Below are 16,773 nucleotides of genomic sequence, written 5' to 3' on the forward strand. Positions count from 1 at the left end.
TCTTGCCTCACCATCCCCACTACGGACTCCCTGTTGCTACCCAGCTTCCAAAAAAAAAAAGAAGAAAAGAAAAGAAAAGAAAAAAGAAGAAAAGAAAAGAAAAGAAAAGAAAAGAAAAGAAAAGAAAAGAAAAGAAAAGAAAAGTGTCCCCGGATTCACTGAAAAAATTCTGGTAACCATTCTTTAAAACCCTCAAGCATCAAATAAAGCAATGAATAAGTGTCCATGTCACTGATCCTGCCCTCTCCACAACCCCACACAAACCCTACCCAATCAATGTAAATTACACAAATCATTATCCAAACTTTTTAATTAAAATAATAATTGTTTGGAAGTTCCTCAGAGGAATAGACTTCCTTTATATAATTTCACACTGAAATGAATTACTTCAGGCACCCCCTTTGGTCTTATGACAAGAGTCCTTTTTAGTTCAATTTTCCATTGTTTTAAACCAATGGCCTCCCACCATTTTGCCTATAGCTTCATGGTTTCCTCACTCAACCTTCCTGCCTCTCTTAACTTCCCTTATCAGTTGGGGAGGGGAACACTTGGCCTACTCTACAGAGGACATGCCTCTATTTGAAAGGCTGTCCATCTCTTCCAAGTGCTCTGTCAGATTAATGAGTCACAAGGAGGGAGAGTGCGAGGGGGCCTTGAAGCTGGACAACAGACTGAGCAGGCTTTCAGACTTCCCCACCACAGCGAGAAGAACTCTATTTCTATTATATTATAAAGGTAAGGTAAAGGTACCCCTGCCCGTACAGGCCAGTCTTGCCAGACTCTAGGGTTGTGCGCCCATCTCACTTAAGAGGCCGGGGGCCAGCGCTGTCCGGAGACACTTCCGGGTCACGTGGCCAGCGTGACAAGCTGCATCTGGCAAGCCAGCGCAGCACAGGGAAACGCCGTTTACCTTCCCGCTATAAAGCGGTCCCTATTTATCTACTTGCACTTAAAGGTGCTTTCGAACAGCTAGGTGGGCAGGAGCTGGGACCGTAGACGGGAGCTCACCCCGCCGCAGGGATTCGAACTGCCAACCATGCGATCGGCAAGCCCTAGGCACTGAGGTTTTACCCACAGCGCCACCCGCGTCCCTATCTATTATATTATAGTGCCATTCAAATTATGGTAATTATTTCTAAATGTGGATCTATTCACATAAATTAGCATGTGCACATTTTAAGCAAAAGCACATTTGTTACAGTTATGTTCTCATGCCTTGTAACAAGCAAATTGTCTTGTCTTCTCACAGGTCTTGTTTTCTGTTGTTTAGGTATGAGCTGAGTTAATGGCAAATGAAGCTTTGTTCTGCCCTCCTTTTTCTTTTTTGGGGGGAGCATACATAGAGTAGAAGCTAACTTCTCCAGCCAGGCCACATCTTTGAGATGGTTCTCCAAGAGCTGGCCTCCTGGGTCAAAGCTGTTTCTCTTTAAGGGACCCCGTGCTAGATATTGACTTGTGAATGAATAGATACTTTACACTCATGATGATTAATTGCATGAGGTCTCCCTGCACTCTCTGAATGGTGCTTGGATGCTCTCCCTGCACATTCCCTGTGCTCCCTCTTCAGCAAGGCTTTTCTTTTAAACTCTTTCCACTGTGACTTCACTTCAGAAGTTGCATCTAATCTATGTTGACATATGAATATGCATTGACTTGTTACTATCGGGACTGGATGTTCTCTGTCTCCTCTTGCAAAAGCTGGCTCTTGTGCCAGGGAATTCCCAGTGCTTTATGTTATAATTACTTATATATAAGTATATTTATATTCATCTGCTTTGATAATACTCCTTCCTAGAATCAAACTTTCACTAGGGCTGGGTTGCAGAGGGGAATGGCAACCATGGCACTGGCCTTGGACAGCCAGGATGGCCACGCAACAGCAGTCATCATGGGCAGCTAGACTGGTGACTGGCAGTGGCTGCCGAGACCATATAACACCGGTCTTGAAAGACCTACATTGGCTCCCAGTAGGTTTCTGAGCACAATTCAAAGTGTTGGTGCTGACCTTTAAAGCCCTAAATGGCCTCGTCCCAGTATACCTGAAGGAGCATCTCCACCCCCATCGTTCAACCCAAACACTGAGCTCCAGTGAGAACTGAGGTTACAGGGAACAAGGCAGAGGGCCTTCTTGGTAGTGGTGGCCGCCCTGTGGAACACCCTCCCATCAGATGTCAAGGAAATAAACAACTATCTGACTTTTAGAAGACATCTGAAGGCAGTCCTGTTTAGGGAAGTTTTTAATGTTTGATTTTTTATTGTGTTTTTAATATTCTGTTGGGAGCCGCCCAGAGTGGCTGGGGAATAAATAAATATTAATTATTATTATTATTAAAGCTCCAGACAGCTGCCAGTTCCTTCCTTCTGCCCTTAAAAATCAAATGCAAATGGTGACGTTTCAGAGTGCTCTTACTTTAAGGAGTAAGGAGAGGGGCCTTAACGAAATGACTGATCATCTGCTTTGCATGCAGAAGGCCGCAGATTCTCTCTCCAGAATCTTCAGGTAGGACCAGGAGGGATCCCTGCCTGAAATCAATGTAGTCAGTACTGCAGGAGATGGACCACTGGTCTGACTCAGTGTATGGCAGTTTTCTCTGTTCCTATGTTATTTATCTTTCTTCTTCTTCCAACTTCCCTTTGCTACCTCATTCCCCCTCCTTTGTGTTGTTTACCCCTTTAAACATCTGTTGTTAATTGTGTGCAGGGTAGGTGCCAAACGTCTTAAAGCACAAACTGTTATGCCAGGGAGCTGCACAATACCCCAGGGGCTTATACCCAACATGCTGGCGGCTCTTCCAGTTGAGGGGAAAAGGCTACAGACGATTTCCCTCCAGGGGTGATGACAATGGTGTCTCTGCTATGGTAGCTACGGCACTCTCCAGTCCATATTTCAGCCATACCTCATATAATCCTATCTCATCGTGCCACACCTGTCATATGTCCAGAAAACCACTTACAAAATGGGAGGCATGCTATCCTGTGGGCATAGAGAAGTCCTGCTCACGAAGAATTGGCTCCATGATTTTCTGTTCACATGTAAGACAAGTTCTGCTGAAAAATGTTGGACCCAGACAAGCAGCTACTTACAAACGCTCACCTAAGTAGTTATTAACATGGAAAGCAGCCATGATTTTGCAACAGTGTTTTGGAACACCTAGCATTTGCACAGTATAATGTAAAGCTATAAAATTTCCATGTGCGTGGTCTGAATCCATTGCCACATCTTGATTTCATGCATCTTAGGACAACATATGCACCACATGTATTTGGCTCTGTCTTGCAAGGCATTTCATTTTCAGAAAAGCTTTCTTGTTGTTCAGCTGCCTATCAGAAGTACTCTCTCTGATTACTGTTTTTATATAGAACCAGGGAAATCAAGGACATACCGTATTTTTCGCTCTATAAGACTCACCAGACCACAAGACACACCTAGTTTTTGGAGGAGGAAAACAAGAAAAAATATATTCTGAATCTCAGAAGCCAGAACAGCAAAAGGGATTGCTGCACAGTGAAAGCAGCAATCCCGCTTGCTGTTCTGGCTTCTGTGATAGCTACGCAGCCTGCATTCGCTCCATAAGACGCACACACATTTCCCCTTACTTTTTAGGAGGGAAAAGGTGAGTCTTATAGAGCAAAAAATACAGTATATATATATATATTATATTTTGCTGTGCTGCAAGTCAGAGTGTGAAGAAAAATTCCACGCTGAATGGTTGTTTTGGTCTAATTTACAGATAATTGATATGTAATAACAAGCAAGAGGTTATATAGAGCAGCAAAAAGAGACACATGTGCATGACCCTCGAGGAAGCCAAAACAAAATGTGATGGATTTCCATGTTAATGAGGTCACTGTTAACTTTGGGTTGTGCTATTATGACTTTGCTCAATTTAATCTGATCCTTTTAACATCTTGTCTTGTTCCAATGTTATGACTTACGTCAAACAAATACATTTCAGTTAAATTCTGTTTATATCACTAGTGAAGTGAACTTGCTAATAGGGATAGGAAAATCATTCCATCTCTTTTGCTCTTAGTTGCTCAGTTCTTCACATTTTCACATCAGCTTGCATTTTTTTTAAAAAAAAAGTCATGAAAATGCACCAGCATTTTATTGTGCATTTCCCAGTATATAAATGTTGCCATGCAATTTTGCTTAACACAATGCATTTTTGTATGACATTTTCACCCTTTTCATGCACACTTTACCCTGCATTTTTTTTTTACACATTACTTACCTCGTGGGTTTGCCTTTAAATGTGAACTGAATTGAATTTCTTCTCCTTCCCTATCAGCTGCTGCCTGTCAGAATCAGTGCTAATGTGAACTGAACGGTGGTTTAGACAAAACTCACAGTGATGAACTGACTCGAACATTAGGGAAAGGGCTGTAACTCCGTGGCAGAGCAAATGATTTGCTTGCACAAGAACCCTGGTTCAATCGCCAACATCTCTAGGGGAAAGCTTTGGGTTTCCCTTGCCTGAAACCATGGAGAGCGGATGGTCTAAGTATAAGTTCCTATACCAACTCAAAATCATGGGATAAGTTCAAAAATTCTGGAATCGCCAAGATAAAATACATCTTTGGTTTAGATGTTTTGAGACATGCTATCGGTCACCATCTTTTTAGCAGACTAGATGGTTCTTTTAAACATGGGTTGCCAACATGGGGAAGAGGCGACACTGATTTGTATCTCTCTGAAGGGAGCCTATGGGCCTACTTCTGATATGGGTCTTAGTATGGTGTGCTGTGCTTCATACCACCCAGCTCAGAAAATTAGAGGCAAAACCAAAGTTAGAGGCTTTTGGGGTTCCTAATATTCACACTCTTTGTGTGGGGGGACGACGACTAGGGAGTAAAATAAATACATTGTGCTAACTTGGTTTATGGCAGATTTGCCAAAAAGGGTGATTGTCATGCACAGATAGATTGCCAAGCCTTCCTTCCGCAACAGGCTGAGGGAAGGGGCATTACCCCATAATGTCATTCATGTGAAAATCAATTTCTCCAGAAAACACACACACAAGGCAATAAATAACACCATGTGAAATAATTTTAGTGGAAAATAAAAAGTGTACTTTCCCTCAATGTATGTTCTGGGTTTACTACTGCAACATGGTGGGCACATGCTAAGGTTCTTTTTAAACACACACACACACACATACGCCAATTAATTGCAAGTTATAAAATGTTTTTGGTTGTGCTCATGATCAAAAAGCAGCCTGTGATTTATGACTTGGAACATTTTCACCAAAGCCCGAGAGGTTATGAAAATAACACAACCCGCTTATAAATTGACATGAGCAAGATTTCCCATATATTTATACTCAAACCAAAATTATGATAATAATTCACATGGAAAACATTAAGAGCTTCAGAAAAATGCTTTCGGTTCCCTGCTGTGGTTATTGGGTCCAATGAAGTACGTAGCAATGGTCGACTGTCAAACTCTTCTGTTTTTCCCATTCAAACATTGATAGATCTCTTAAAACCTCATATTGTTTTATAGTCATTAGTCCACAGATTTTGCAGCTCAAAGCTTTCACACCTGCTTTCTTGAGCATTTCCAGTTAGAGTTGGGAAGCTTCTTTAGGCTGTAATGCTTTGTGGGATCTCTCTCTCTCTCTCTCTCTCTCTCTCTCTCTCTCTCTCTCTCTCTGCGTGTGTGTGTGTGTCTGTCAGAGTCATAGGATACAGTGGAGCTCACTCTCAGACCTTGGAGGAGCAGCTCTGGTGCAGGATCCCTCTTCCCTCTCACATCAGAGGTTGTATGTGGTAGGGCGAAAAAGACGACATGCTGAGGTAGTTCAAGGGCATGTCAAAAATGAACCCCAAAATGGCTTGGACCCAAAGGACTGAAAGCCATCTAGGTGTTCTGAAATGTGCAGTTCCCAGTGGGGATGGGGAAAACGTCTTCTTTTCTAAAAATCTAACCTCCCTGCAAAACGGACAGAAAACCACAAAGGTAACCCTTGGACCCCGCTTCTCAGCAGGGCATGATATGGGTGGTTAAACAGCTCTTGATTTCACCACCACAACCCCCGGTTTGCATTGCATCCTTAATATGGCAAATTGGTGTGTTTTTAATGCATGAAGCTGTCTCAAATCCAACATACCCTTTCCCACCATATACTTTGCATCTATGTATTAGAACTTTTCTAATTTATACAAAGCCTGTATCATCCTCAAACTGTGGCCACCTGTTGAGATAAGGATATTCCCCAGCAAACCTAATAATGGTATTATGCTTTCACATTGGAGGGTGACCCTTAACTGATCCTCTCACTTGTGTTACATTGAACTTTCTCCTGCATCTCCCCTCCCAGGATTGTTCATCAATTAATGAGAAAGGTAATTGCACTCAATAATTATCAGAGGGAGATAATCCTTTTTTTGTGAGAAGAATCTCAGGAGTCGTGTGCAGGGTATTTGTTGTACTCACCTTATTTTGAGGCGGCCAAGGAGTGTTTATGAGAAGGAGTGTCCTTCCTTTCATTCTACAAATCATCTCACCAGTGGTCTGCATTCTGCAGCCTTCCTGACTGTCTGTGCTTCAGTAAAAACCCACAGGGCCTCTTTGAAGACCAGGCAACCAGGAAAGAAAACTGGGAAACTTTACTGGAAAGGAAAGCAGACACACCACCCTCAGCAACCTTGTCACAATAAGGTGAGCTCAAAACTCAGCACTCACTGAAATTGTACAAAAATTGTAAGGTGTTCTGTGAATGCAGCAGAAAAAAGAAGCCTCTTTTGCAAGGGAAGAAAACTTTTCAAAAATTGGAAGACAGGTTTTAGCACAGCACTACCTCCGACTCTTTTCATCAGCCATAACAAGCAGGGACAAGAAATAGATAAAAATCAACGCGATCTGATGATGATGACGACGACCATGGAATACTAGGCAAGTTGTGTGAACCGCCCTGAGTCCTCCAGGTATAGGGCAGTATATAAATTCAATAAATAATAAAAATAATAATAGGCAATTCCACCACTTTTTGCCATACATAATTTGTAACCACAAGAATCATGCTGCCAAACCCAACTCATTGCTAGTGTAAACAGGATCATCCCCGTGCTTGCAGATGTCCAAGAGACAGGAGCCAAAAACATTTCTTAAGATTTCAAGCATTGCATCTTGGTTAAATCAATATCATAGGGATATGGTGAGGCATTCTGGTTCGTTCACATATATAGCTAGATCAGTTTCCTGACATGGGCTGCACATTTCCAGTGCACATCTTCCTCAATCTGGATTGGGATTGCAGTGGTGTGTGCGTGTTTTAATTAGTCAAAGGATTCCCAGTCCAGACCAGCCCCTGTATGCTACTGGGAAAAGCTTGTATTCAAGGGCATGCTACATGATCAATCAACATCATTTTCAGTTTGGAGCCATAGTGTTCAGCTATAGGAGTTGCTATAGTGGCTCATGCGTTTGATGGAAACAGCTATACAAAACATACCCCTGAAGGATTATTCCAAAACATGTTGCTCCCCCCACAGAAAAGCCTTTCTTCAGGAACCTTGATCTCCTTCCTCCCCCCACTTCCATCTACCTCCCTGCATTGTACCTGGGATCTACTGGGAGATAGAGACGGTACAGCCTGCAGTCCTGCAAAATGCAAGGCTGGTAGGGATATCTTCCAAACCAAATCATTTCTAATTGGGAGAAGGGCAGGTGAACAGGAAGAGAGGGGACACTGTTACTTCCAATATTTCAGGGTTAGTTTGGCTCTCTAAACTCCTAGTTGCGTGTTCTCTCTTACAAAGCAGAATAAAGAGCATTTGGAATTGGAAATGTCACAACCTATTTCCACTGCAGAACTACCCCTCTGCTTTAGCAGTCAGAAAGTACTGAGCATTCTCCTGTCCCAACTTGCTGCTCGGTAAATACTGTGTGTGCCTGGCCTGAATTGTGTAGCTGGGAATGTATATAATCTGCTCTTGTAAAAATCAGTTCACTTGAGGGCAAGCACATGATGTAATCCCACTGCCAGTTTTGCCAAGATCAAAAGGACTTTGTATGCTGATGCTACCATCCCACACAGTGTTTTGGAATCTCAGGAGCAATTTGGGGAGCAAATATAATAATGCAGTCTGCTGGTCCTGTGCAAACTTCTGCAGGGTTCAGGAGTGGGCTGATTGCCTTGCCTGCAAAGTCAATGGCTGGAATCTGCATACAATAATCAACAACATTCATCTGAGGATAAAGGGATGTAACACCCATGGATGTACTGTGAGTCCTCAGTTCCTTGATCTTCATGTATTATTATATGCAGATATAGTAATGCCTAGTATAATTGCAGTGAAACAAGATTGGCTTTGGGCTTCCTTTAAAACCTGCTAATGTCAAAGGCATGTTTGACAAAAATATATCTGGGTCCCTTGCACCTCCCTTCAGTGAATTTAAAAACTGATAAAAAAAAGAAACCAGGCCTGAGAAATCAAATTTGAGGCTTCTGGGACAATGCTGTAACCCATAACTGTTGTTTGCATATCACTTCATAAAATATGCAGAGAGCTTTCCCTAGCAAAATTATATATATATATATATATATATATATATATATATATATATGAATGAATGAAATGTGAAGCTGAAAATTGCACTGCACAGTTAACCAACTTCAGTGATATTTTTTTAATCAGATTGAACAAGCAATTATGGTTTATAAAATAAGACAGATAAAAAAATTTAATCTGGAAAATACTGTCAACAATTTAATGATATAATATATATATATATATATATATACATTTTAATATTAAAAGTAAATTGTAAATGTGTCTTTATAAACAATAGGCATAAAATAGATCTATAATAGTAAAAGCTCTCCCTCTCTTTTTAAAATGCTTTTTCTTCACAGTAATTTCTTAAGTATGTAATATTTTTCCCTCTCAAAGAAGTAGTGCAATTTGAACAACGTACATCATGTCAATGGATTAGAAATTCTACATCCCTTAATACAAGTCTTTGTAAATCTCTTGTAGGAGTGGATGAAGGCTCATATCTGTCTCCGTTTTCTTTATAATTTGCAACAGCTGCACATGTTCTGTTACAATCTGTCTGAGGTCTGTCATTTTCTGCAGCAATTTTGCAAACAGCTGTGATGACTCTGGGTGATTCAGCTTCAACTGGAGTTCTAAAGCTTGCAGCAAATTGTCTTGGATATCTTCAATGGGCTTCACATTTATTAATCCAGGGCGATCTAAGAGGGGAACAAAACAGCAGGGGGGGCGTTAATCAGAAAAACAGACAAAACCCCACATATTTGTACAGCATTTCAAGCACATTATCACTGAAATATTCAGATTTCTATTACATCTCAGCTGGGATTTTTGTAGGTTTTGATTTTCACAGGAAATAGCATGAGGCTGAACGTGGAGATATCCTCCACCTGAGAAATGTTACTGAAATCTGCTCTGAAGGTCGGTGGTTAAAAGAATCTCCTAGCACTGAGATGAAGAGTCCTGAGGACGCTAACCCTGCTATTTTCTCTGGAAGTGACATAGTTCATATACTCAGGTGATGTTGCTGCCAAACTATTCTCTTCTTCTGAAGATCATGCTCTTCTGAAGATCATGCTCTTCTGAAGTTTACTATACAGCGGAAAGGAGCAGCCAAGCATACTAGGACTCAATTTCTTGACTTTAAGAAAGCCGACTTCATAAAACTTAGGGAAGTGCTGGGTGAGATCCCATGGACAGTAATACTAAAAGGAAAGGGAGTTCATGATGGCTGGGAGTTTGTTAAGAGGGAGATAGTAAAAGCACAACTTCAGGCAATACCAATGAGACGGAAACATGGAAGGTGCCTAAAGAAGCCAGGGTGGCTATCTAAAGAACTTTTAACCGAGTTAAGATAAAAAAAGGATGTGTACAAAAAATGGAAAAGGGGGGAAACCACCAAAGAGGAATTCAAACAAAGTCAGAAAAGCTAAAGCACAGAATGAACTCAGGCTTGCTAGAGAGGTTAAAAGCAACAAAAAAGGCTTTTATGGGTATGTTCGTAGCAAAAGGAAGAACAAAGAAACAGTGGGGTCACTCAGAGGAGAAGATGGTGAAATGCAAACAGGGGACACAGAAAGGGCTGAACTCCTCAATGCCTTCTTTGCCTCAGTCTTCTCCGATAAAGAAAACAATGCCCGACCTGAAGAATTTGGAGCAAATGATTCAGCAGAGGAAACACAGCCCAGAATAACTAAGGAGATAGTACAAGAATACTTGGCTAGTTTAGATGTATTCAAGTCTCCAGGGCCAGATGAACTGCATCCAAGAGTATTAAAAGAACTGGCAGATGTGATCTCAGAACCACTGGCAGTCATCTTTGAGAATTCCTGGAGAACAGGCGAAGTCCCGGCAGACTGGATGAGGGCAAATGTTGTCCCTATTTTCAAAAAGGGGAAAAGAGAGGACCCAAATAATTACCGCCCAGTCAGTCTGACATCAATACCAGGGAAGATTCTGGAGCAGATCATTAAGCAAACAGTCTGTGAGCACCTAGAAAGGAATGCTGTGATCACCAATAGTCAGCATGGATTTCTGAAAAATAAGTCATGTCAGACTAACCTGATCTCGTTTTTTGACAGAATTACAAGCCTGGTAGATGAAGGGAACGCAGTGGATGTAGCCTACCTTGATTTCAGCAAGGCATTTGACAAGGTGCCCCATGATATTCTTGTAAAGAAGCTGGTAAAATGCGGTCTTGACTAAGCTACCACTCAGTGGATTTGTAACTGGCTGACTGACTGAACCCAAAGGGTGCTCATCAATGGTTCCTCTTCATCCTGGAGAAGAGTGACTAGTGGGGTGCCACAGGGTTCTGTCTTGGGCCCGGTCTTATTGAACATCTTTATCAACGACTTGGATGATGGACTCAAGGGCATCCTGATCAAATTTGCAGTTGACACCAAACTGGGAGGGGTGGCTAACACCCCAGAGGACAGGATCACACTTCAAAACGACCTTGACAGATTAGAGAACTGGGCCAAAACAAACAAGATGAATTTTAACAGGGAGAAATGTAAAGTATTGCACTTGGGCATAAAAAATGAGAGGCACAAATACAAGATGGGTGACACCTGGCTTGAGAGCAGTACATGTGAAAAGGATCTAGGAGTCTTGGTTGACCACAAACTTGACATGAGCCAACAGTGTGACGCGGCAGCTAAAAAAGCCAATGCAATTCTGGGCTGCATCAATGGGAGTATAGCATCTAGATCAAGGGAAGTAATAGTGCCACTGTATTCTGCTCTGGTCAGACCTCACCTGGAGTACTGTGTCCAATTCTGGGCACCACAGTTCAAGAAGGACACTGACAAACTGGAACGTGTCCAGAGGAGGGCAACCAAAATGGTCAAAGGCCTGGAAACAATGCCTTATGAGGAACGGCTAAGGGAGCTGGGCATGTTTAGCCTGGAGAAGAGGAGGTTAAGGGGTGATATGATAGCCATGTTCAAATATATAAAAGGATGTCACATAGAGGAGGGAGAAAGGTTGTTTTCTGCTGCTCCAGAGAAGCGGACACGGAGCAATGGTTCCAAACTACAAGAAAGAAGATTCCACCTAAACATTAGGAAGAACTTCCTGACAGTAAGAGCTGTTCGACAGTGGAATTTGCTGCCAAGGAGTGTGGTGGAGTCTCCTTCTTTGGAGGTCTTTAAGCAGAGGCTTGACAACCATATGTCAGGAGTGTTCTGATGGTGTTTCCTGCTTGGCAGGGGGTTGGACTCGATGGCCCTTGTGGTCTCTTCCAACTCTATGATTCTATGATTCTATTGCCTTCTGGCATTTTCCCTGTCTTTCCCAAGACTTAGGCTTGTGGTGGCTTTCAGTACAATTGCAATACTAGGCTTGCATGTGTGGCTTGGCAATGTCCTATTAAGGCAGCTGGTTGCAGGAATCATTTATGACGCACTTGGCAACATGGTTGGCACACTTCTTGCACTGACTTGCCTGACTGCGCTCATGGAGACCTTTCAAAATAATAATAATAATAATAATTTTATTATTTATACCCTGTCCATCTAGCTGGGTTTCCCCAGCCACTCTGGGTGGCTTACAGCACACATAAAAAAATGGTAAAACACCAGACATTAAAAATTTCCCAATACAGGGCTGCCTTCACACAGGTCAGCTGTTTGAAAGATGGGCATCTCCAGCTACCTGCCAAACAGCTTTTAGGAAGGGATTTAACCTGCCTTTGCTCTTAGCACCATCACCACATTCTGTGCCCCAACTTTTTGGTCCCTCCCAATTACATTTTTCAACAGGTGGCACTTGCCATTTTCTTTTTTAATATTCTCATGTCAGTTATCTATCATCTATCTATCTATCTATCATCTATCTATCTATCTATCTATCATCTGTCTGTCTATCATCTATCAATCTATCTGTCATCTGTCATATATCTCTATCTATCTATCTCAAACATTTTGTACAAAATAAAAATCTCTGTCAAACGTTCATAGAAAATTTCATAGAAAGTTCTACACACTGCCAGTGGTTTAGCTGACTCACTTTAGGAAATATGGTCACTGCCTATTTCCTTCCATTGTGGAGCAATGAAAACATGTTGACATTCCTTTGCTCACATTTTTCACTTCTCGTGTGATTATTTCACTATCTTTTGTCACCAGCAATTTACTTCTAAATTGGTATAAAGCTTTTGACAAAAACAGCAGTCCTTAAAATAATATCTCATTTGCCCCCCATCCGCCTTACGTTCTTAGGGGAGGGAACTTCAAGCTGTTGTTCAACATAATTTCTGGCCTTGTGTTGCGCTTCATTTTAAGGGACACACGCAAACTATAATTTTAGAAGCTTGTGAGCTGAAAAGATGGTCAAACGCTGATGAATAATTGTGGGAAATATTTGTGTTCGAGACCAATTGCCAATAACTTACTGCTGCCTCTTTTGCTAATGTATAACCTGTTAAACTCACTTAGCCACAGGAAATGACAACTTGATAACCCAAACCTATGGTGTGCACACTGCAAAGCAAAAGTTAATAAGTAAATCAATTACTGAACCATCCAGCTAAATGGAGAAGAGGGGCGTAGCCTTTTTAGGGCTCTTTAATCAACCTATGCATTGGGCACAAACAGGGGAGTATGCACAGCTTTGTCTGAACAGCTTTGTCTGAACCGGCTGTACTGATATGGCTTAATAGGATCTGTGGCTTTCCAGGGTTCACAGCAAATGCTATGCCATCACCACAAGTAACCACACCAGTTAGTTGCCCTTACATCAAGGTTTAGAGTGAAGGGATCTCAGCATTTCCAAAATTAACTATCAATAATAATTTATTCAATCCTTTCTAGATATATCTTTATGTATGAAAGGTCACAAAGTATGTATTTCTTCATAGTTAAATGATGTGGCAGTTCTTAATATTTACAGATGTTACTATTTTGGCTTTTCGGGGATAGTGTAGCTTTAAACATCTGGTTGCCAATCTACAGTATTACCCTGAAACATCTGGATTCTGGATGAGGCAGCAATATAAAACTCAAACAAGCATGAAGTCTATAGCCTATTTCCAGTGTTTCTGAAAAGCTAGAGAATTGCTCATTTGTTTGCCTCACTTAAGAATTAGTATTTTAATGAGGCAAGTTCTTTCTAAAATAAGACTGAATGAAGGGAATCTTGATGATTTTCAGCCCATTGGGTGGAATCCAGTTAGTGTCAATCTGGTGAAAGGAGGCATCTGTCAGCAGAACGGGGATGGGGGCAATTTCTCCTCCCCACTGCAGAACCCTGAGCAATGCCTGCTCCCATTGCTTCAAAGAGTTATGGGAACCTTCAAGGAGGAGATGTTGCCAAAAATTGGTTCCTTTTCTGTTCTGATGATGGATGCCGTCTGTCAGCAGGGTAGTGCCATTTAGATCCCATCCTCCCTAATGAAACATAGTTGGAATTTGAATAGTGACGTTGGAGTATTATGAAAGGAAAATAGGAAACTGCCTTCTACTAAGCCAGATCATTGTTGTCACTGACTGGTGGTGGTTGTGGCTCTCCAGGGCTCCAATCGGGGGTCTTCCTATATATTTATCAATACAGTTATCAAAATATTTTAGGGCAAATTGAACAGTGGTAACAAAGCATGAAGACCGAGGGCTAAAACTACCGACAGTGCTAACGCTTTCAAAATTAAAGTGACATCTGAACCACTACAAATTATCTACAAGTTTTAACTATACAGCTCAAAATGGTGGGGCTGAAAAGGATGAAAATGGTTAGAAGAATGTCTTTTCTAAATGTGGAAGCCTCTTTTGTTCCTCAGCATTTTCTCAGAGTTAATTGTACTTTCTGTTAATCATTGACTTCTGAAATGTTCATAAGAATGATTTTATGTTCCATGTACACATGCAAAATTACTGTGCATTTCTTATCTCTAAGAGAAATTGCTACTGAAAGTCAATAGGTATTTGGCTGAGAACCCTTATCATAGTGCTGGTATGAATCAGGCATGACTCAGCAGTTGCGTGCTTAACCATAATGAGTACAGCACAAATCAGGTTTCGGGCTTAAAGAAATTATCCTCAGATGTACATATGATTAAATGTCTTTCATTTTTCTATGAGATCAAAAGAACAAATTTTGAAAAGGTAGGTAGGGATGGTGGTTGCTGGTCGTTAGGTTCTCATCTCCTCCCCTCCAGCTTGTGAGCAATCTTTAACCATTTCATGTACTGGCAGAATGACAAAATAGGGATTAAGAAACTACAGTTTAAAATAGGTTAAGCATATAAATACTTTACACATGTGTGTGTACAACACACACATAGATTCTGCATAAAACCTCTGTTTTAAAACTGCAGTCTTCAAGCCATTTGTTCTCTCGGATTTTAAAGTGGTTTGTTAATGTGTTACATTATTCAAGTGATTACTGCAATTTTCACTTGCAAACTTGAACGTGTGCTACTTCACCAGAAACCGCCACTGCTATTCATGTCCTAGTGATGTCCAGACTAGAGTACTGTAATGTGAATTATATCTGAAAGACAGTCTGGAATACAGTTAGTACTGTAGAGAAGATTTCTATCTGTTACTGGGTGTGGACTGGCAAAAAAAAAGCTTTGAAACTGGCATATTATACCTACACTGTTTACAACTTTGCTTACAAGATAAATCAAGGTGCTATTTTTCATAACTGCAAGACTAAATGCAGGGAGAATCCTTTCCCCATATGAACTCCTAGGAATCTTAAGGGCAGTCACTGAGAATTTGCTATCAATTCCTTCTTCACAGAAGGCAAAATTGTCACCCTCCAGGAATACAACCTTTTTTGTGGAGGCATTTAAATAGTGGAATGCATTTCCTTGGAAGTTTAATCTATCTTCTTCTTACGTTTTCTTACCAAAGGTAGGTAAACACACACATTTTTAATTGTGACCTCAGAAATGTGATGCTTGCTTTTCCAATGTTATTATTTGGTTTTCAAAAAGTTTTTATTAATTGGTGTTAACTCCACTCTGCAAACCACTTGGTGAACTTTTTGAAACTTGGGACAGAAATATTGCAGATTTTAAAAAATTACATAGTCAGCCATAATGATTCATGGCATTTGGGAAGTGACAGGCTTTCTGGTGACCTTAGAGGTGGGGCAGGCACATTGGGTGGCTTGTGTGGGAGGAAAGATGTAATCTCATTCCCCCGCACTCCGAATGCCACTATCTCCATCCATAAAACCTTAGAAGCTTCAAATGAAATAGATGGGATTCCACATAATCTCATTTCAAAAAGAGGGGATTTCAAAACGTTTTATACTCTAGCAGAAAGTGTTGCCTTCAACCTCTTCCCTCACCTTTTCATTCTGTTACAGACCTTATTTATTTTTTCCAGTAAGCTTGTTGATGTTTAAGCAGGTGAGTATAAGCCTACGGACTTCGTTATCTGCTGACAAAGGGCAGAATTCAACTAAGTTGTTGTGTGCATGGAACAAGGCACACATGCAGGGCACTATGTAGAATTCCACCCAGTGTACCCTTGATATCATTAGAATGGATGATAAACAACATTACTTAAACTGGTAGTCTATTGACTTCAGTGGGTCTACTCTGACTCAGGTAGATCTAGCTCACTGAAAATAAAAATTGCCAAATGAGATACCACATAGAATATTTGGTATTTTGAGGAAGGTGCAGACTGTTAATAAGTGCTAAATACCTCTGACAGTTAAATAAACCTTTGTAGGCAAAGGAAGGATATGTATTGGGATATACAAATCAGAAATTTGTACAACTGGACATACTTTATACTTGTAGCTACTAGATCAGCTTCAGAGGCACCGATGACTGAAGTATGAACTGTTTTGTAATTCAGTACTAATATTTATAATTATCTATATTTGTCAAATTAATATTACTTGTAGTTGGGGAATGAGGCTCACATTAATCAAAAGACTTTAGCGTTATATTATACTGCTAGGAGCCAACATTTAAAATAACTTTATCTAATAGAAAACAAAACATTTCTGAAGTTGTACAAATCCCAGTTTGCAGTCAAATACTGAATTCTATTAAAGCAAATAAGGGAGTTAACAGTATGTTTCTCATTTGTAGACTTTTCATTAATATGGGGAAAACACTCCCAAGACCATTGGCTCATATTATAAAAGGCCCCTTTGGGCTTCAAAATTTCATTGTAGCTATCCAAGAAATATAGCAGGGATCCCACTTGCCTTTAGTCAGTTAATTCAAAGATCTTGGGGACCAATTTATTCCAAAACCTTTCTCAAGTAAAGATATTCTGACGGCATATGTACTTAATAAATGTG

The 16,773-nt window shown here is 40.8% G+C and overlaps 1 protein-coding gene across 4 annotated transcripts in view; it reads right to left on the reverse strand.

Annotated features, from left to right (window-relative positions):
• Positions 1–8,620: 8,620 nt before the first annotated feature.
• Positions 8,621–16,773, reverse strand: part of PPARG (peroxisome proliferator activated receptor gamma) — a 62,465-nt gene continuing 54,312 nt past the window's right edge. For all 4 annotated transcript variants that reach the window (XM_083603460.1, XM_083603462.1, XM_083603463.1 and 1 more), the window contains one exon: positions 8,621–9,203. In XM_083603460.1, the coding sequence (XP_083459586.1) occupies positions 8,956–9,203 (248 nt within the window). In that variant the 3' untranslated portion in view covers positions 8,621–8,955. The remainder of the gene's footprint in view (positions 9,204–16,773) is intronic.

Source organism: Podarcis filfolensis (genome assembly GCF_964270895.1).
Source record: "Podarcis filfolensis genome assembly, chromosome: 2".
NCBI classification, from domain to species: domain Eukaryota; kingdom Metazoa; phylum Chordata; class Lepidosauria; order Squamata; family Lacertidae; genus Podarcis; species Podarcis filfolensis.